Source organism: Atractosteus spatula, chromosome 12, assembly GCF_055471065.1.
Source record: "Atractosteus spatula isolate fAtrSpa1 chromosome 12, fAtrSpa1.hap1, whole genome shotgun sequence".
NCBI classification, from domain to species: Eukaryota; Metazoa; Chordata; class Actinopteri; order Semionotiformes; family Lepisosteidae; genus Atractosteus; species Atractosteus spatula.
In genome coordinates, this window is record NC_142717.1 from 42,038,824 (window position 1) to 42,060,982 (window position 22,159).

Consider the following 22,159-nt stretch of genomic DNA (forward strand, 5'->3'; position numbering starts at 1 on the left):
TACAGTAATATATATTTTCTATTGATATACAATTAGCTTTTTCAAAATAGGAATTAAAGAAACTGATCTTCATGTGGAGAGAATAAATCCTATATTAACACAAATTCCACAGTAGCCTAAACTCGGTAATTTATCAAATCTGTGTCCAAAAATCTTATGTCGTTTAAACTTACCACAGGAAAGAGGAATTATTCTGCATAAATTTTCTGTGAACAATGCTTGTGTAGCATGCTACTTCCTGTAATGCGTTGTCATAGTAACAGTGAAACAGGAAGTACTCTTGCTATTACGCCACAAGGATGCGTCGAAAATTGCCCGAATTCGTAAAGTGACACTGGGTTGAGGAGTGATATTGGCGTGGTGTGAGTGTTGGTTGTTGTCACCTGCTCGGTATACTGTGCACTTCCTGTCTGTGAAAGGACAGAGGAGAAAGTAAGATAGCAGAGAGGCTTTTTTTTTCAAAATAATCCTTTAGTTCAATCGCCGCATTTATCAGTGGATTCAAATGTACCAATGCCGATCGTGATGAAGAGATGCGAAGATAAGTATGATTACTAATTCCAGTTTGCATTTGTGGTTAGATGATCCAATGCCGTCTTGATTGTACTGTATCCCACCTGACAAGGTACCAACAGGAGCCTCTCTGCTTCTCTGATTGTGCACAAGTTCAGATTCAAAGAGCATGACCAATGAATTACAGTCCTGAGAAAGCAATAACAACTCATGGAAGATTTACAGTAAAAGCACTTTTATTAGACATTTATATCTGAAAACATATTATACATCATTCATTTTTTAACTGTTTTACTCAACACAGCAGGGCTGTGGGTGAGCCAGAGCCTGTCCCAGCGGGAAAGGATACATCCTGTAGGGGACAGTTTATTATTATTATTATTATTATTATTATTATTATTATTATTAGAGAGGCTCATTTTCTGTTTCTCATGCTGTAACAGGAGATCACATAGTGGGCCTCAGCTTTATCGAGTTTCCTCTCTCTCCCAGGGGCATTGGAATCTGTTCTGATTCTGCCAGGTGTGGGAAATTCTGAGATTAGATTAGTTATTTTAGAGAACACTGTGTGATCCCTCAGTGTTTTTTTGCAGCGCAGTACAAAGTGCACCCCAGGCTCTGCTTATCCCTGCTGGCAGTGGGAGCACAGCCTGTACTGTATGAGTAGCCACCTACTCTCCAGAGAGGACCGAGGTCTGTCTGATCAAATTGTCATCCAGTTTCTATGGAAAGGCAGTGGTCATTGAGCATGTCCTCTCTGTTTCTCCTTTTTGGCTCTTTGCCTGGTCAGATACTCAGTCAGTGAGTTTTGTCTTTTTAGGGTCCAGTGGGTGAGGTACAGTTGTTGGGCTTTACTCTGATTAGTGGTGTTGTAGCAGTGCTATTTGGAGGCTGGTTGTTGTCACTTGACCAACTGGCAGAGGGACCTCATCTCTGAGCTATTAAGGCCTCGTGGTGATAGGAGATGTCAGGAGGTCTTATGTGTAACCAATGTCTACTTGCTCTCTTCTGTGTGTTAATTTTCCGTGGATATTCACCTGTTTCAGCCTTGCAAGTATTGTTTGGTGTTTTTCTCTGCTTATAAAGACTTTTTTTACATAACTCTATGTATGCAAAACTCACATCGCATCTAAGGGGTGTATTTCCAATTCTGTGTAATTCATGGAGGTACAGTATTACACAAAGTGAGATCAGCCAGTTTACTTTCATAAATATGTTGACACAGGTCTGGCTTTTTGGTTTCTCAAAGCAAGATCAGACTGTACCAGTTAAGTAACTATAGCAACACATCTTAAATTCCTAACCTGCTCCGTGCAGGAGGCTATTTCAGCAAGCAGGTTTAACTAAGATTTTCTCAGATTAGCCAGATTTAATTAACCTGACGACTGACTTCAGGCTTGCTTCCCGTCTCATGATTGCAAAATACGTTTTCAGTTGTCTGGGTAAAGCAAGTCAAGTTTAAACAATCGTAAGAGATAACAAAGCCAGAGGAGACACCTGGAAAAGAATCACAGAGAAATTTAATGAACTAGATTATGTAATATAATGTCATATCTCAAGATATGACAAAATTATCCAAATGGCGTGAGCACGCGTGTATTGTCGTGACTTACATTATAATGGCATTGAACTGGAGCTCCTATTGAAGCCTTTGTGAAAGTGACCAAAGTGCAGAACGTGACCTAAAATAATTGGTCACTGTTTAACTATCCCCAAAGAGGGGTCCATGGCAGTGACTGGAAAATTACTGGTTACTGGAACTAAACGTAATTGTTTCACAACACGGTGTACTTCATGATTGTTTGAATGATTGTTTTTCTTCCATACTTTGCTCGAATGTATAACACAGCGTAGATTCTCTTAATATCTGATGCTGATGTGACACCATGCTTCGCAGATCAATCTGATAACATAGGAATGATGGTGATGACAGAAACTGTACATTAATATGATCCAGAACTCCCGAATCTACCTAACACCCACTGTAGGCACATGTTTAAAAACTTGAAATGGAAATTATTGACAGTTTTGATTGTGCCCTGTGTAATCAGTGCTCATATCTTTTTAGAATAGCATTTGTTCACCTATACATTTATACACTTTGTGTGGAGTGTCCAGAAAAGCGCTATATAAGTGTAAGCAATTATTATTATTATTATTATTATACTGTGAATTGACTTTCCGTGAACAAAATCAGCCTTGCTTGGCCCTGTTGGGGTTTTAATGCCTGTGCAGTCCAGAACGTCTATTACATTGAGAGATCGTGCAAGAAAGTTTTTAGATCACGGTATATAGCTACAGGGAACGGCTACATGTACAGTATAGTGGCTGCTATTCTCTCTGCAAAGCTCTCCTGATAGTTGCTCCAGCATCAGCCGGATCCCTTAAGAAACGTGACATCATTTGTTTTGCAGGGGGCTGATTGGTCTGTGAGTACAGCGCTTAACCGCAAAGCCAGGCTAAGACTGAACTATCCTGCTCGGAACAGGCTAATAGGATGTGTTGCTATAGTTACTTAACCGGATATAGTACGGTCTTGCTTCCTGAAACCGAAAATCCAGACCTTTGTCAACATACAGTATTTACTAAAGTTACCCGGCTGACTGAGTAATTTTGCTTTGTGACACACCCCCAGGTCAAAACTCCAAGATTAATTGATTCCTCTTACAGAAGACTGAATTCAGGTCTGAAGAGGTTTCCGTATCTGAGGCTGCTTCACGAAGCAGGTTTGACCTCTTCAGGATTTTCTCAAGTTAGCCGGGTTGAATTAACCCAATAACTGACTTCAGCTTCGCTCCGGTTTCACGACAGCAAACTCTGGTTTCATTTGTCTGGTTAACGCAAGTCAGGCGCAAACTGTGACTGCAAGCCGCCCTTTAAAAGGCAGTCGTCCATCGGCGCAAACGAAATCATGGCAAAAGAACGTGCGTCTTATTTCAGCGTGGACGAATTACGGCTGCTTATGGAGAACTATGAGAAGGAAAAATCTGTTCTAACAGCAAGGAACAACACCCTAGCTGCCGCAAAAGCCAGAGAAGATGCCTGGCAAAGAATCGCTGATAAATTGAATGCGTAAGTTAATTACTTGATGCAATGAAATGCCTCTGAAAATGATAAAACTAAGCGGGGTCAGCACGCGTTGATTGTGATTCCTTAACTTACATCATTACGGCATCGAAGTGGAGCTTCTATTTAAGCCATCGCGTAGTTGTACAGCATTGTTTTAATGCAGCAGTAACTGAAGGATTTTAAGAAAATTCAAGTAAATTCCCTTAGGGGACATAAAGGTTAATTCCCAATTAATTCAATTTATGCATCCAGCTGTACCACAATGGGAGTCAAGAGGACCTGGAAGCAGGTCAAGACAAAATACAAGAATATCATCCAAAGCGGTAAGTGGTTATTCCTGAGAACTGTACTATGCACCATGTAGCACAAACCTCTGAATGGAAGTGTTCCCTAATTTTAGCCAACAAGAAGAAGCGTGAGGAGAGGAAGACCAGAGAGGGCTCCCCACTTCAAGACTTCAGCCCTGAAGACGAGCTGCAGAGCCTTGTGCAGGATCAGGGTCACCCTATAAAGGATGGACTTAGGGGCAGCTGTTCTCAACAGGCTGGCCCTATCATAACACGCTCTTTAGACAAAGGTTGGTTAAGTGCATTTTCTGTGGTTTGCCACTGTGTCTCTCTCCCACTGTGTTATGATGTTGCTCCTGCTTTTGCAGTGACCAGTGGGTCTGTCAGCCTTCCGGACCCACGACCTAAAATCTTGGACAAAGGGGAACTTGCCACTCTTGTGAGTTACAGCCTGTGCTGCCACATACACGAAATGGAAGCTGTGCTGATAGTGGATTTGTGTGACTATAAACCTCACATTATTTTTCTTTCTCATACAGGTTAGAGATGAAGAGACCATTTCTGTTTTCTCTGACCATGTGAAGGTAAAATCTAGTTGTCGATATCAGTGTAAATCCCACGTGACTGTATGCCCTCCTGAGTGGTGAACTTGATAACTATAGGAAACTGACCCACATCCACCCTACCCAGAGGCTGGCCCTTCTACCCCAAGGCCCGTAAGCATGGAGATGACAGGTGTCAGTAGGTGCAAGATGTTCTCAATGTATGGTCTCGTTGTGCCAGTAACTACATCTTCATTGCTGGTTTTCAGAGGCCTAGAAGTCAAACCCTTGATGAGGATATCAAGATCACCTATCAGAGATACCTGCAAGAACAGACAGAATACTACAGGCTCAAGAGGAGGAAGGTGGAGTTGGAAATCAAGCTTCTTGAGAAGCAGCTGAATGTAAGTGTGTACACGTCAAGCACTTTACTAAAATGACTTGAGTGTTAAGTGCTTTTGGAGTGATTGATTTTCCTGTTTTTTTTCTCTCCCTCATAGGAATCATCATCATCATCATCTTCACAATAAAGAACATGTTTCCTTTATTGCTTTATTGTCTTTTTTTTCCCAAACATGCTTTGGGGTGATTCAGCTAGTTGGTGACACTTTCCCCTTCTCCATGTTGCAGAAAGCCTCAAGCCAGGTAAAAACGTGACCTAAATATAATCAGAAGAAAAAAATCACCTTCATGCAAACCCCCCAAAATATTTCCTTAAATAATTGGTCGCTGTTTAACTAGAATGATGTTCTTCTGCTATGATGTCTCTGCCAGATCCTGCTGACCCAGAGGAATGGGAGGAGGGTATTGTAGGATAGAGGTGGGAGGGAGGAACTCTCTCCTTCCTAAGGGGGGCAGTGTGAATCAGCTCAGCACATGCGACAGTGATGTTACATGCCCTGTCTGGGGACAATCTCAGACTGCCAAGCCAATGAAATCTTAACTTCGAGATCCCAAATGTGATCTCAGTGCAGCCTCTTGTCTTTGTGAGAGTCCAGTGAAAGCTGGCCTGGGCTTCAGGGTCTGAGTCAGGAAGGGCAGGTATTAAAAAGGTGGTGCAGGTGAAAGTTGACCTGAGTCATAGAAGAATGGAGTAAAATGAAATTGCTTCCCAAAACATTGTATTTAAGATCCGAGTAGTAGAGAGTAATATACTGTACATGTTGCTGGTGTGGATATTATAGACAGTTTTTATTGTGTCACGTGTACAATTTTTCAGATTATATTTTATTCCGCTGTACATTTGACACAGAAAATGTTTCGATAAGGGTACATAGCGTCAGGAAACAGAAGCTACGTGTACAGTGGATAATATTGTATATGCAAACATCGCTTTCCTTACTGTTTGGCACACTGGCGCTTGGCTATAGCTCGCCGAGTCGCCTACGGAGCAAAAAAATGCACCACTCTCGAGTATCGCAGTCCAGTGCACATAGGTTGTATTTCTTCTGTTAGCGATGAGCTGCAATGAGTAACATTATCAAAGGAGATCGTGTGTGCTGAAACTACAGTATATTTCAAATAATAACATGTACGCAAACTGTAAACGGTTGTGGCGATCTCCAGACTTCATCTCCGAACAAGTTTGTCCTGACAGTTGCTCCCACGTTAACAGGATCATTTAAAATGATTGGTAGGTAAAGCGTGCTCTTCATCACGAAGTCAGGCTAATATTGTCCTAACCTACTCGGGTCAGGCTGATGTGTTGCTAGAGTTGCATTAACGGTACACTTCGATCTTGTTTCCTGAAACCGAGAAGCCAAACAAGAACATGCGCTGAGAGTCTGACTGAAGAAGCTATAGCCCCTATGAAATATATAGTGTACTTATATATTTTCCTTTCATAAATGTTTCTTAATCGGACAACACTATAACATTTGTTCTCTCTTGGCATACAATAATACATAACCATGAACGCACAATTCAGTCTGGCAAATCAATTGGCAATTCCAGTGTCTTTTTAAAATATTCGGAGCTGAAACTGGGAAGAGGTTTTTAACTGGAATTTGCAAAACTGGGAATGACGCCAAACCTGCAAGGTTACACGTGTCTGTAATCGATTGCGCTCATTACAGTATTTCTGTCTAGCCGACCCTTTAACTCCCTCCAGTGGTATAACAGGATACATAAATGGCTCCTGGTGTGAGTGAGTGTATGTCTGTGTGAGCCCTGCGATGGACTGGCGTCCCGACCGAAGTATACCCTGCCTTGCGCCCGTTGCTGCTTGCCGAGATAGGCTCCTGACCCTGAACTGGATGAAGGAGTTAGAAAGAGATGGATGGGCACTCCAAATAAAAACACAGCTGGATAAGCATGCTCAGGCACCCTGCAATATATATATACTCTTTAATAAAATGAAACAATAATACATATGTACAAAAAGCATACAAGAAACTCTACCTCAATGTCGACTACAAAAATAGCAATAAAAAAACTGTGAAAGTTAATAAAGAGGCTACCATCTGAAGCAAGACACTGAGGACCACTCTGGAAATGACTGGACAGAATCCAGTAACACTCCCACATACAAACCAAAGAAGGAACTATTAAACAAAAATGTTCATCTGTGTCCATTAAACGTCAAGTTATCCATAGGCGTACTTGTCAGATAAACTTCGGTCATTAGGCGTCATCTGTCCACTCAGCTTCATTAGCAGCTTGACAATGAGGCCAGCCTATTAACAAGAATGGGAGGGAAAAAAAACTATAACCTTTCTCAGTCCAATTCCTCTTTATGTAACCATGTAATTGAAAGTTATTTTATGAATGTGTACAGCCTGTCCTATTTGAAGAGTAACATGAACAAGATGTCTCATGAAAACTCACTAAGGACGATACTGGTCAGCACAGAGACTCTGTGGGTTTTGTGAACAAAATTACCCCTTAGCAGTCTCCCCAGCCTGCTGCCAAGCACACAACCACCAGAAAGGGCTGAGAAAGTCCTTTATGTACCCAAACATTCCAATACTTAACCAGGTGTGAATTAGGACAAACACCATCAATAAACTAATTAATAATTATAATAATTGCTTACACTTACTTATATAGCGCTTTTCTGGACACTCCACTCAAAGCGCTTTACAGGTAATGGGGACTCCCCTCCACCACCACCAGTGTGCAGCCCCACCTGGATGATGCGATGGCAGCCATAGTGCGCCAGAACGCTCACCACACATAAGCTCTCAGTGGGGAGGAGAGCAGAGTAATGAAGCCAATTCATAGAGGGGATTATTAGGAGGCCATGATTGATAAAGGCCGATGGGAAATTTGTCCAGGACGCCGGGGTTACACCCCTACTCTTTTCGAGAAACGCCCTGGGATTTTTTTTAATGACCACAGAGAGTCAGGACCTCGGTTTTACGTCTCATCCGAAGGACGGCGCCTGTTTACAGTATAGTGTCCCCGTCACTACACTGGGGCATTGGGACCCACATGGACCGCAGGGTGAGCGCCCCCTGCTGGCCCCACTAACACCTCTTCCAGCAGCAACCTTAGTTTTTCCCAGGAGGTCTCCCATCCAGGTACTGACCAGGCTCACACCTGCTTAGCTTCAGTGGGTTGCCAGTTGTGAGTTGCAGGGTGATATTGCTGCTGAATTAATTAATTAATTAATTAGCACCTATTGTGTCTATTTACAAGTAATCAAGGTCTTTTACAGCTTCTAGAAGCAGGTCAGCTGTTAACCAGTCCCTCAACACCTCAGGGCCATTTTAAGTCGGTTATAATGTTGTAAGATATATTATTTTGTACACATAATGTAGTATGTACCATCTTTTTTCAAAATGCAGATTGAATTCCTTTGTTTAAAACTAGTTTTGCTTACAAAAAAGCCCTTTCAAAATACAACAGGAGGGATGGGGCACGTAAGCAGGCGATCCCCTTTTAAAGAGCTTCCCTGCGTGTGGATGAACTGGATCAGCTGGTTATTAACTGGTGGAAACAGCTGGTCTCCCCAGTCCCCTTGACAAAGGAAAAAGGATGGGTGATCCTGCGGCGTCTGGCAAATCTATAATCCAACAGTCTCCACATTACAAGCTACTGGACAGCATATAATTAAAAAAAAGACAAAAACCTAAAACCTTTCCTTTCTTTGGAAGGTATTTGGAGAAAATGCAAATGTAACACAAGGATCCAGGGGATGGGTTGACTTTAACCTCAGACTGCGATTAAGGTAAAAAATAATTATATTTCAGCACAACACCATGCAGTGCACTGTAGAGAGAAGGGAGCACAGCACAGCACTGCTGGCTGGGCCCACTGCCTCTTACCTGCTTGGTGTGCACAATAAAGTTCATTTTATTCTCCAGGCTGTGGATCTGGAAGTACTGGTCTGCCTCTCCCAGCTGCCACATGAATGAACCGTACTTCAGGCTGATGAGCAGGGCCTTGGGTCAAAAAGAAGAGAGCTTTATTTCAACTTCCTTTGCACCATTCAGGTCAAAGACACCAACGAGCGGTTCAGAGGGTGAACTAGCAATGTATTATTCACTCAAACGTGTGAATGAAAATATGATAAGCAGTGATTTTTCCTAAAACAGCATGGGTTTTTAAGAAACGAGTATAAGTTAAGAATTCCACGCTGGAAAGCTGAAAGAAAAACACTGTCTCGGCTGCTGGGCCTTCTGCAGGAGCTGAAAAGCTGTGCTTCTCGTTTCCCCCTCTCACTGTGGCATTGACCTTCACAGCCAACGCAGCCTCTGAGACATTAAGAAGCGTCTTGGTGTCAATGAAATGTACTTTCCCCACAAGAGGAAATGATCAGTAAAACGCAACGCCAGCACCTTGGTCTCCATGTTCATGAGGTGCAGCCCCTTGGTGTTGACCCCAATGTAGACCCGGATGACTTTGTGGTTGCTGGAGCTGGCCTTGGTGAAGACCTGGCCGGTGAAGAAGGCTGCTCCATAGGTGGGGATGTCCCAGCAGTTCTGCAGGAAGAGACGCTGGAGATGGTGCATCTCTTTGCTCACACCTTCACTGGTGCTGAGGCTCTGAAACACAACCAGAGTCAGCTGGAAAGCCCGTTTCTCACTCTGCTTCCTCCTTCCCTGTCCCTGCTTTTCCATTGCATATTCAGAAAGGTATTTTTGTAATTAGTGATTGAAAAGCCTGATGAAGCCTTTTTTTTACACAATGAATGCAAAAAATGTATAATTAATGAAAGCCAGGCATTTTCCCCAAATTGTCTTGGTTAAAATATAGATATATTTTCAAAATATAGAACCAGGTGCATGTGAAAGAAAAACTCATGTGGCACTGCAAAAATAAAACCAACCTTGTATTCATGGAGTATCCTGTTTGTCCAATGATGTGCTTTGTATTTCACCTTTGTAATTGGGACAATTGATTTCAGATTTTCCTCACTGTTAAAGAAGAATATGTTAAGAAAAATATTTCAAAACAGCATAAAAAGAATGCATTACTTGCATTACGATTGTTACGATTATATACCTCTATATAAAAATATGTGGATTAATTGTGCCGTCTAAGGATCTGCAAAGATCAAGTTTCTGGATTTTAGCTTAAGCTTTCTAAAGTTTTTCAGTGTCGTACTTGACTTTCTTAACATATTCATAGTCTCTATTGAGGCCAAAAGAGAACACTAAGAACAGTAGAATCTTCTTTACATAAAGAGGCAGTCTAGAAAAAGTTAGCCAGCCGTAGTATCAAATATTCTGGCTCAAGAAATGGCAGAATGATATTCTCTGCTATCAATTAGCTTAGTTACCAACACTCAACTGAGCTATTTGGGTTCTTCTCATTTATCATAAGACGGGTGGCCTTACAGCCCCCTGTAACTGAAGAAGATAGGCCGTCTCCAGGGGATGGAACAATAAACAACCCATAAACACATAAACCAAGGCCATACGTTTGCTCTTACTTGAGGAATCCTTGCTTGTGCTTTTTACTCTCGTAATTTCCGTAGATGATCTGTAGCAGAAGGCTTGCCAGGGTTATCAGCTTGCTGTCAGGGCAGGGGAAGAACCCTTTGAGCAAGCAGTGTCGGGCTTCGTCGAACAGTATGAGAATAGACAGGGGGTCTTCAACCTAGGCAGTTCAAGAGCGATGCGTTAGCTCTCATGTGCAGGGCCCCCAGTTTCCCCCCTATCCGACTTGCACATCTGTGCAGAGCAAGTCTGTAAGGTCTTTTTATCACTGGCAAAGGTCTCGATGAGCATTGCAAGCTGTAAAGTGGAAACAAGGGGAATGGCACTGGAGTCTTAAAAGGCATCTACTTTATCATGATCTGCCATTCTTCTTTATAAAGGAGAGCAGGATCTACATGGAGGTTTTACGAGTTTTATCTCTGTAAATGGCACCAATTCCTGTAACAAGGGGGGGACAGCTAGATGCATGTTTCTAAAGTAAGAGCAGTGTGTTTGCCTGCTCTTCCCCCCCTTATTTTGAGCTGTGGTTGACGTTAATAATCTTGCACAGTAATTAAGTAAAACAATCCAGGACGCAAAAGGTCTTATCTGCATGACTGATGTTAAAATGCACTCAGACCTGACTTTGGAATTCAGAACTTAAACAGCAAAAGAACAGAAGTCTAAAATAAAAGAGATCATATCAGGGTTTGTAGATCAAAGAATGCATTGCAAACCCAACCTTTTTCTCGATATCCAGGGGCAGCCTCACGTCTCTGCGGAGGAAGAGCTGGGGGGTTTCCCTCTGGGGATCCAGCACGGTCAGCTCGTTGACGATCTCTGGCCAGACGCGCAGGTGCTGCAGGGGCTTGTGATACGGCTTCAGCTGGAGGCCTGAAGGGAGGCAGCACACAGACCGGCCAGGTCACCACGGGCCGGACAGACACACGACCGGGAATTCCAGTCAGCACTATAAACATCTCTATACACTGCGGATGACACCAAGTCACTGGTTCTGCAGTGAGTACGCAGGAACAAAATTCGGCAGTGTCAGATGGTCTGACTTTGCATACAATCACAAAACTTAAGACGCCTTCTGCCAATGTTTATTTTCCCATTTGTGTCGTATCCAGCGCCTTTGCTCGAAGCCGACAGCGGGAGACAGGCCTGCAGTTCTTACTGAGGTTGTCGGAGCAGATCCAGATGGTGAAGTACTGCTGCGTCTCCTGGGACAGCCTCATGCCTTCCATGATCTGCTGCACAGAGGTGTTGTTCCCATGCTTCAGCTCCACAGAGCGGTACGAGCCGTCCATGCGGTAGATCCGCACCTTTTCATACTAGAAACGGAAACAAGCATTTGCTCTTCTGCAAATTATTGTTTGCAGAAAACTAAATCATAGGGAAGGGTGATTTTTTTCAGAAGCTGAATGGTTTTTACAGGGAGGATCAATAACATCTTTAAATTGTAGCACTATTACATGGACAAATGTGTCATGCATTGTTGAATTTTCTCAGCTTTCCCCCCCCCACAGTCCTTAAGGTTTTTTACCTTTTAAAATACAATATACATTTTTAAAACTCCCAAAAAGTGTGAATACATGTCCAGCTTATGAAGTTGAAAACTATGCAGTACGAACTTGGCTCTAAGACATCTCAGTTAAACAGTATTTCATGTTAAGTATAAATTTTATATAAATACACATACTGGTTTGTTCATGGCTTGCTGGAGGGACTTAACAGTCGCCTCCCAATCGTTCTGCTTGTTCTCTTCACAGACTTGTAATGGTGTTCGTTCCTGTTGGTCCACAATGTGCTGGAAAAAATAAGCAATGATATATCCTATAGTTGTTACACAAAGGACTTATTGGATATTGCAGATTCCGCAGAGATTTTCAAGACACACCATAACCTATATGAACAAACACATACGCACTTACACCAAGGCTCCTATTCCCAGAAGCCAATTAACCGACCAGCACGTTCTTGAACTGTGGGAGGAAACTGGAGCATTCAGAGGAAACCCGCGCACAAACAGGGAGAACCTACAAAATCTACACAGATGCCACCCCAGAAACTGAACCCAGGGCTCCAGTGCGGCAAGGCACTGATACCAACCACTGCGCCAGTGTGCTGCTCGATGCCAGTCTTACCCTGTCGATTTCCGGGTGCTGGAGCAGAAGCTGCACTATTTCGGAATGTCCTCCTCCTGCAGCAAAGTGCAGTGGGGAGCTCAGCTGCCCGTTCAGGAGGTTGGGATTGCATTTCCCCTTGTCCAGCAGCAGCTGTGTGGCTTCCACCTTTCCGCACCTGCAGCAAAATTCACTTCAGCTATTTGCCTGAATTCCTCAAATGAGCAACAAGGACATTAGATAAAATGGCATAATACTGTATATTTAAGATGTCCAGAAAGCTTTTGATAAGGCCCACCATACAAGGTTGAAAAATTGAGTGATGCTTCTACTGTGTACTCATCCTCTTGATTTAGTATCATCGGCAAACTTGAGCTGTATCAGAATCTAGGTCACTGATGTTAATTTGAAAGAGCAGTGGTCCAAGTACAGATCCCTGTGGTACCCCACACTATTAACCAATTAACAATCCAAATGCAGTCAACTGCCTGCAATTTGACAAACAATGACAAAGAAAAATGGAGTTCAAACTTGAATCAAACTCACAGGCCCAACCAAACCTGATCATGCACATTACTTGGCTTGGCACTGTTATATTTGTGCGTCAGACTGTGAGATGTGCTCACAAACATACAGAAATAACTTGCATGGTAATTTTAATTTAAAGCCATATTTAACCATGATAATTCCCTGAATTTATAAACCTCATTTTACTGCACCCATTTCATCCATCTATGAAGGACAGCACCTACTGTACCTGGATGACACATGGCAGCCATTATGCACCAGCGACCCCACTACACAGCAGATAACACCGTGGCAAATACAGGTTATAAATTAGGTTTTCAAAGGACACTATAATGTGCAAAGGTGAACACTTACATGCAGATGTAGCAGGTTTCTAGCAGGTGTTAAGTACACTACACTTAAAAACTCTCTCTCAGTTAGACCACTGCTAGATTTCTCAGTATATGCAATATATATATATATTGGTTTGACAACAAGGAAATATGGAAGGATACTCTACTATTACTGACTTCAGTGATGTATTAAAGACACCCAGGAAGCCTCTGCTTTCCTATGACAACCTACCAGCAAGCGTAGTGTATGGGGGCCCAGTGATCACTGTCCAGCTGATTGACTGAAAAGCCGCTGTCCAGCAGCTTGGTGAGCAGCTCGGTGTCTCCCTCGCAGGCACTGCGGTGCAGGGGGAAGTCATCCACCCACTGCCGCTCCCTGAGAACCGAGCACACAGACACATCCTCATTCCTGAAAGGACCCTGGACCCCATCACGGGTTCACCAGAAAATTGTACACGATCCGGATTGCGTTTCTGAACACGTCTCGTCCCGAGAAACTCCAGTATTTGCAAATTTACGTGTTTTTCCAGGGTATCGTCAAGAGTGAATGCTTGTAGAAAACCAGTTCCATCACCATTATTACCATAGTGAAGGCTGTCAGGGGCCACTGAGAATGAACAACTGGGAGTAGCAGCTCTTCAATTCGCTTCTCATCATTGCAAGAACCTCTTTGCGGTTTCATAGGCAAACGCTTGGAAAATTGAGGTAAGTCTAACCAGCAAAAGGGCCACACTAATTAATGGGCAAATTGTTGTACCAATGATTGCTAACTAAATGTAAGGAGGCTGCAAATCGTGCAAACAAATATTGAGATGCAAAAAATCCAAGGGCTCGAAAACAAGGTTGCCAATAAGAACACTTTTGTGTCCATGAAATACTGAATAAAGTACAAACGTTACACTGTTAACATATACATAAATCCCAAACTCAAAGGTATTATGCGGTCAGAGGTCAATTTTCTAACAGAAAGGATCATTTCATAAGTCTGTTCAAAGAACTTCAGTGAGGCCAGAGACCTGTTCCAGCGTTCAGTGGCACAGGAACGATTGAGAAAGAAAAGTTTCTCACTTGTCTTCAGTCACACTGCTCATGCTGTGCTGCCATTTCTCCCTCTTTGGGATCTGGATTTTGGAATAGTCTGGAGCTCCAAGACCAAAGTATGGATTTATGACCACTTTGTCCACCTGGGAATATGAGAGACATGCTCTTTGCTGCAGTGCTTGAGAGGATGCTCACACACAACATGCACTCACGCATTTTAATCACTCCTGCATCAAAGAAAACAGTCACCCAGCAGATTTAAAAAACTTTAGCACTGTGGAGTAAATCTGAACTGCCAGCAGACATTGTGGAATTGGATTAAACCAAACTTCAACCTTATATCAGTGTTCCGAAGCAAATAACACACTCAAATATCTGTATACTTCTACAGCTCAGAGCTGTTTTGCACAATTTTCTAACAGCTGACTTTACCCGATTTGTATACTGCAGATCAGAGCCATAGAGTGGGTTCTGAATACACATGTCTGCTTTCTCCAGAGACATCATCCTGCTCTTTATCTCCAGGGCAGTGTAGCCCATGTGCAGCGTGTCTTCTGACTGGCTGCTCTCGATGGAATAGGCAGGGTTGGTGACGTTGGTTTTAACCCTCTCCACAGGGGCAGGTCTGAAGAGAGCTGGTATGGCGTGGGGTACAGCGTGCTGCTCGGCAAGCCACCTTGGGACCAGGGAGAGAACCAGAGCACCGTCAGCAGACGTAAGCCTGACAGATGAGCCGATTTGCACCGAAGGCTGACAAGAACCACTCATACTCTGCGGTGCTCTACATGTAGAAATTGGAATTGAACCTTACTTGTCCAGAGCTATGAGCATCCGAGCTGTAATAGTAGAGAAATGAGTGCTCGTCTCACTGCACACTCGCATGATGTCTTGAAAGCAGTAAAAGCTTGGACTCCCAGGGCAATACACAGGCTTGCTGTTGTCTGTGAATTAGGAACAAGTGAGGACAGACATCTTGCTTAACAGTATTATACTGGAAAATAATAAAATGCCATCTTAGATCCCACCGCCAAGTTCCACTATAAATGAGTGCCAGAAAAAAAAGAATGGCCAAATTAGCTCTTGCAGGTAAACTTTCAGTGAAACTCACAGCTACACTAGTTTCTATAATTCTATAATTTGAACTCAAACCATCCACACTGAAATCACAAATCACTGCCATTCGAGCAAGAGGTTTTATTCACCAAATTTCATTTTATTGCCATTACATACATATTATTCATTTTCCTATTTTAGACTGAATATGTTAAATGCCATTTTTATATACAGCTATGAAAACAGTTAGATCTCTTCCAGGCAACACATTCAGGTAAAGCAAAGCCTCCACTAATCTTCGACTTAAAAAACGCCCGGCAGCAGCTTACCTTTGGGAGTGACTGGCACAACGAACAAAGAGGCCTCCTTCCCCGCGTTCTCCCCATCCAGAGGAAACGTCCTCATGTGTACCACTCGCTTACCTGCAGCGAGCAACACACACCATGGCCACACCCTTTTAAAAACCGTTCTCTCCTCACAAAACAAGCAGAGCGCTCCCGCTAACATGCCTTCTTCAAAAACATTACTGACGCAGAGACACTGAAGAAAAGGCAGCCCTGTTTATCTATCTGACTGGCACTGTAGTTCTTCAGGCCATAATCGTAATGATTGTAATACAAGTCTCAGAATTTCCTGGAATGATGCAACCAACATGGAATAATATTCTGCCATTTTATTCCCAACGCTCCCTTCTGCATTTTGCTCCTTAATTACAGGTTCTAGTTCTGTACTTAATTACAGGACACATGCATTTCACGTTTTACGCTTGTGGCATGTTTGTAAATACAACTGATGAGTGTCAGAACCACCCATTATTCAAGGATGTTTCCTGAAGTGTGGCCAGTCTAACAGAAGGAAACTAAACTAATTGTAGAAGTGTTTAATAAGTTGTCATTCCCACCTGAGTGAGTATATCAACATTATACACTTGAGTAACCCTTAAGTGCTGTTTAGTCAGGCACATTGAGGAGAAGGTCTATAAAGGTCTCCAAGCTGTAGTTGTTGGATACTATAAGTTTGAAATGGGAGATCTGTGAAACTCAGGACTGAGTGCAGAATCGGATTAGCCAAAAGACTGAACAAGCCAGGAGTCCAATTAAAGGCATCAATTACCACTGGGGATTTTGAGCTCAGCGCACACAGTGGTCCCCGAAGACCAGGGCTGGGAACGGCACTTTTCTGAATTTAATAAAAATGCACCCTCTTGCACGTACTGCATGTATTTGTAATAAAATGCATGAGCATTATAAATAACGGTTTAAAAAACAAAGTTTTGGCCCAGGTTATTTCCTTTTCTGCCTCATCCTGTAAGGTGTGTTTCAGCTCGACAGAGACTTGATAAAGAAGCCAGGGTTTGGAGACAGCTGCCTTTGAGTCATAAGCCTCACCACGACAAAAGAAAAACCAAAACTAACCTCACCTCTTCCAGCACGAGCATGCTCACTCACTAAAGCCATCTGAAATGTTTGTTTTTGTGGCAACAGTTACAGGAAACCACTTGCTCACAGCAACCAAAATTATATTGAGTTATAAAACAACAACGACGTTGGACGGTTCAGAAGTGTTTTTACGACGATAAGTAAAAAACAAGAAAACACAATTTCAGCAATTAAAAATTTCTGCAAAATATTGCCTTTCTGCAAAAATACTGTTCTTTCTTCTGCCTTCTCTACCTCTTGTTTGCTCACATGACACAGCTCCCTGCTATATTTTCTTTACAATAAAACAACTTCAGGCAGAACTGGCTAATTCCAAAGTCATACCTTTCAACAAAATAAAAAACATTGTTTAATTTAACACATGCTGTTGCTGAAACATTTCTAGCGCATGAATATGCCCTGTGTAGACATGGTTGCTTATAATCAGACTAATATTTTCAAGTGTATGGGTATCTAAAAGACTACATCAGACACTACTGACCTATCAGACATACAGGTAATACACCCAACCTGTATGCAAGACTGCTGTTGCTGTTGCGAGAATTTACTACACTAATCAGATCAGGGGTGGACACAATGTTCAAACTATATTTTTAAAAAGGCAAAAGACATTTTTAACAATGCATTTCAACTACAAGTCCGCTCAAGTTAACTTACTAACCTGTTGTGGGTATGGCTGGAATCCTTCATGGACCAGTGGCACAAAAGCCCATCATCTAAATTAGTCAATTAAATGTGAACGGATAACATTTTCCTATTTATTAAAAACGTCCACATTTTTAAAACTTCTCGTGGTATATGTACAGGTGATGTAAGATGCCCACTCTGTACTTATTGTAATGCAAATTAATGTAAAGACACTTTGACCAGATACCATGTTTCAATTAGAGAATTCCTAAAATCATATATTTAGGTCATGCACAAATAACCACACCAAGAACTCCATGCCCACAATAAAGTCATAGTTCAATCTACCTTTGAACCCTTGGTTGTTCGATACAGGTTTGGTTGTCTCATCCACATATTCTAAAATTGACCTGGATTTATCACCATCTATTTGTATTTTGGTTCTTAGAAGAACTTTCTTCCTCTTCTTTTCCTTCCCTTCCAAAGGAACTTCTAAGAGAAGAATCTGAAAGTGAAAAAAGAAGCAGTAACAGTTTTTATCTGTGCAAAGGTTAGAGCTGGAGTCATAAATAGGGTTAGGCTAAAGCAAAGGACTAGATGTTAGGTTGAGGGCAAGGATGAGGGCTACATTAAGGATTGTAGTGCCAGTTATGTTTAAAGCTACAGTCTGGGTTAACAGTAAAGCTGGGATCTAGCTTACAGTTAAAGCAACAGACAGCAGTCAAGTTTGGCTTTACTGTTAAAGATAGCACTAGAAATATGGTAAGAATTAGGATCTGGTGTTAAGGTTAGGATCAGGATTTAAGATAGGGTTACAGTTAGAGTTCGGGCAGCAGCCAGGGCTAGAGAAAGCAGTAAAGCTATCATAAGGGTTAAGGATTCAGCTAAGGATTTAATAAAGGTCGGTGGTACTTTTTCAATAATTAAAACCCAAGTTCCTAAACATCTGAACCATTTGACACAATATTGCACTTCCATTTCTATCTAGTCTTCCTCCTTACTTCATACGCCTTGGCCCTGTATTCCTTGGAGTTCAGACTGACAGGATTCTTCGGTCGAATCACAGCTACAAATACGTCTTCCAGGTTGCCCTGGTTCCCCATTCTGTGGGATCGGCTTCAGTTTCTCACACGCTTCAGAAGTAAGAACAGTCCCCCGAGGTTCACCATGCCTAGAAAAATTGAAACACACACAATCCGAGTACTGCAGGGTTTCTTCTCAACTTCGCTACAGAGTTAACTAGACGGGTTCCATGTGTAAAACCGAGCTCTCCTGGGTCCCCATGAGTGATCCAGCGATTACAGTGCATAGAGAAGTACAGCCCCGTAGTATAACCACAGCTGGTTCAAGCCTGTTGTTGTGCTGTTAGCTCATTGTGGCCAGGATTCTACAGGGGGGTTCCTCAGCCTGCAACTGAACACTGACCGTTGAGTTCTGACGTCACTTAGACAAAACTAACAGTTCTGCCTTATGAGACGAAACTCTCACAGGGCAGCACATGGCAGGAACCGATCCACAGGTCCCCTCTTCTTCTGGTGTTACACGTGGGGCGTGACAGTGAGCCGAACGGATCCACAACTGACATTTCCAACTTGATAGAAGGGTGTCAAGAGAAATTAAGTCAGAACACTTCCTCCACAATGATTGCGCCCTCCTGGACAAACTATATTATTATTCCGCTCACACACTGTGCAATCCAAGTGCACCAGTTGCGTGAAAGCTGTGCTGTCCCGAACTAGCACACAGCATCTCTACATTTGAAAATGTCACTTCTAGGATGTATTTGGCTTCTGGGCAGTAAACGAGAATTACTTGTTATAACTACTTAATTTATAACAAGAATGACTTATTACAGGTTTAGAATTACTTGTTAACTTCGTACTTCAGCACAAGCCTTTGCAAAAATATGTACAATTCTCAAAACCTGAGTATTTTTTTGCAATTACCTATACTACTGATTGAAACATTAAACTCTGTCCTACAGAAAAGCATCACAAGCATCCTAAACATATCACCAGTTTAGCACACCCTGGACAGTCCGACTACACAGAGAATTCAGGCACACTTACTGAATAAACATACAATTACTATAAGTGTTACTAATATTACTGATGAGTGCAAAGATTACCACAAACACCTTACCAGAAAAGTGCCAAGACCTGTACCCTTCGAAATATTCCAAACAGTATAAGGCTGTTCTTGTGGGATAGAAGAATAAACTATATCATTCTGTGCTGTAATCAGTTCATACTCTCATGACTGTAACCAATAAAAAAATATATATTTCTAGAAAGCTTCAGCAAAAGGCTAAAGTGAGGCACTTTAAGATGGACTGTTTTAACACCATATTTTTTTTAAAATAAGACCTTTATACACGGCAATTCATTATGAGGTTTAGAAATAATGCTATTAGTATTTAATCATTACCTTGAGCTCAGCCTGTACTATGACATTTCCTAAATTATAGTGTAAAGTGAGGGCTGAAGTGTGCAGCAAATGATTCTACTCTTTGTATGGATCATTATTTATCATGTAAAAGGCATTTTCTTCCCTCATCTAAGGAATACGAGTACTAAGAAATAAAGTGAACTGTAAAATGACAGGGTATTTTAATCTCCTCTATTTTGTATTCAGCTGGAATTGTCATTCCCAATTCTTTTAGAAGGGACTTTTTTTTCTTGTGTAACCTGCCGTAACTAATTTTTGCAAAGACTTATGCATCTGCAATAGACGTGATGTATAATGTTTTGTTACGTATTCAGATGTACAGAATGTCCAGTTCGTCCACAAGAACTTTCCCCTAGGGAGCAATAACTTTTATCTTTAATTTACCTCGAAACGCAAAGGCAGTAGATTTCATTTGACTGTATAGTATAGCTGTGCCACCAGGTGGACAGTGGTCGTAACTACAGCAAACACAACTGAAGGGGTGTATTTCAAGCTGTACTGCTAACGGAAAAACTCCCATTCGTATGAACCTTTTACAACTTATAGAAATAATTAGAGGAGTTTATTTGCCATGTGTACGTGTACAACGAGAATCTTATCTGCGCTGTTCTCTCGGGACATGCACACTACAGCAGATAAGACCTCACAATGCAGACAATACATTACGAAACAGTAAACGTTACGACGTTGTAACAATAAGAACAACAACTGTTGTTAAAGCAGAGAATAATTTCTTATAATGTACATGATACGGTATCATGTCTTATCAAGTAACACTGTATTTTTAATACTAAAAATCGTGAATCACAATATCCTTGCTAGCCTATTCATTCAAACCAAAGACATATTTCTTTGAGATATTTGGGCGTACATATCTATTCTTTCGTTTTGTCTAACATCTCAAGGAGTGACATCACAACAAAGTACAGCAGTGACAGTCACACCCAGTTTAAGTCAACCGCTACAAAATCAGTACGTTGTTCTTCCTTCTTGTTACCGTTTCGTATTATGAGAATTTATAATCACGCCGACGAAGAGCGAATTACAATCGTTCAACAGGAGTATAAATACATTTATTAACCTTAGCATCGTTATTAACAGCAGTATCAAACTGTGTACAGTACAAAAGCACAGGGTATTCGCTCCTCTGTTCATTGTTAAAATACATTACCTACCGATCATCCAGAAGCGTGCCGTTTTAAATGGAAATTCAGACGAATGCCTTTACAGGTAAATATGGAACAACAACAACAACAACAAAACATAAGAAAAAAGAGTCTCTGGCTTCCTGTGTAACCATTTCCTCACCAGCAGCTCTGCTCTCCTCCTACACGCTATTATTTCGGGTTGGTAAGTTTTGAAGTTCCGGGTCGCGCCTGTGGCACTAGCATCAGTCAAGAGCTGTTCGGCTCCCGGAGACAAATTACATCTCATTTGAATTGCCAGGGGGCCAGTTTGAGCTGTTGACCTTTTCTGAGCTTGTACTGTACACACTGCAACAGGTGGTTAAAATGATGCAGGTTATCTCTTACCTTTCCTGTTAGGCTGGCGATATTGGCTCCAATACTGGATTTCTAATGCACACCGCTACACGAGCATTCAGGATGTAAATCCCATGTAGCGGACTAATGTGAAGGCGGCGAGCACGGTGTCTTCATGAAGATCGCCCCCCAGTTCCGGAATACATTTATTTTCAGTTTTAATTTTAAGACCGAGAGATCAGCTGTGATCCGGTTTACTACGAGGAGTCGAGTCTCCAGAATATCTCTAGCAGAGAGGCGCCGACAGCCCTAATCATTGCGTTCCGGAGGCTTTAATGCAATCTAAGATATACATGAATTGACAAAAATGTTTTATTAATTATTGGAACTTATATTAGGAATAATCCAATATGATATATGATGTGAGTAAATCCAGTTGTAGTAAAACGAGCTTTGCCATTAAATGAATTTGGGTGTGCTCGTTTACATGGAAGTTAACCTGAATCAATATACTGAACAAATAAAATCCACGTTCCAGGTAATTGTATTCTAAAAGGCTTGTTGTGTGGGTGGGTGTTCCGGAAACGTGGAGGGGAACACCACTGAGGCAGGTTATCAGGTTAAGGGGGTCCGGTGGGGTGGGGGTGAGGACTGATGGACTGTTGGATTTTATGGTGTGATGGGAGCATAAAAGCAGAAACAGGTCCACGTGAAAAACAAGTGCCGCTGAAACAACCACTCTGTCACATGCAAAAACCATGCAAAATAAGACGTCACACAATATAGGCAACAGGCATGCAAAACAT

The 22,159-nt window shown here is 42.0% G+C and overlaps 2 protein-coding genes across 2 annotated transcripts; one reads left to right on the top strand and one right to left on the bottom strand.

Annotated features, from left to right (window-relative positions):
* Positions 1-559: 559 nt before the first annotated feature.
* LOC148823112 (uncharacterized) lies at positions 560-4,955 on the top strand. Its single transcript, XM_088929791.1, has 7 exons — positions 560-3,585; positions 3,835-3,905; positions 3,983-4,159; positions 4,238-4,308; positions 4,409-4,453; positions 4,681-4,815; positions 4,912-4,955. Exons 1-7 carry the CDS (start codon positions 3,425-3,427, stop codon positions 4,939-4,941), a joined length of 690 nt encoding a protein of 229 aa, XP_088785917.1. The 5' UTR covers positions 560-3,424; the 3' UTR covers positions 4,942-4,955.
* A 1,776-nt stretch (positions 4,956-6,731) lies between these two features.
* krit1 (KRIT1 ankyrin repeat containing) lies at positions 6,732-21,205 on the bottom strand. Its single transcript, XM_088929130.1, has 17 exons — positions 21,048-21,205; positions 18,426-18,595; positions 17,773-17,929; positions 15,688-15,780; positions 15,117-15,246; positions 14,738-14,981; positions 14,333-14,448; positions 13,497-13,640; positions 12,426-12,582; positions 11,981-12,088; positions 11,456-11,612; positions 11,018-11,169; positions 10,290-10,456; positions 9,684-9,771; positions 9,193-9,399; positions 8,680-8,796; positions 6,732-7,086 (listed from the first exon to the last, which is right to left on the bottom strand). The coding sequence occupies exons 2-17, from the start codon at positions 18,525-18,527 to the stop codon at positions 6,997-6,999; spliced, it is 2,229 nt and encodes a 742-aa protein (XP_088785256.1). The 5' UTR covers positions 18,528-18,595; positions 21,048-21,205; the 3' UTR covers positions 6,732-6,996.
* Positions 21,206-22,159: the final 954 nt, after the last annotated feature.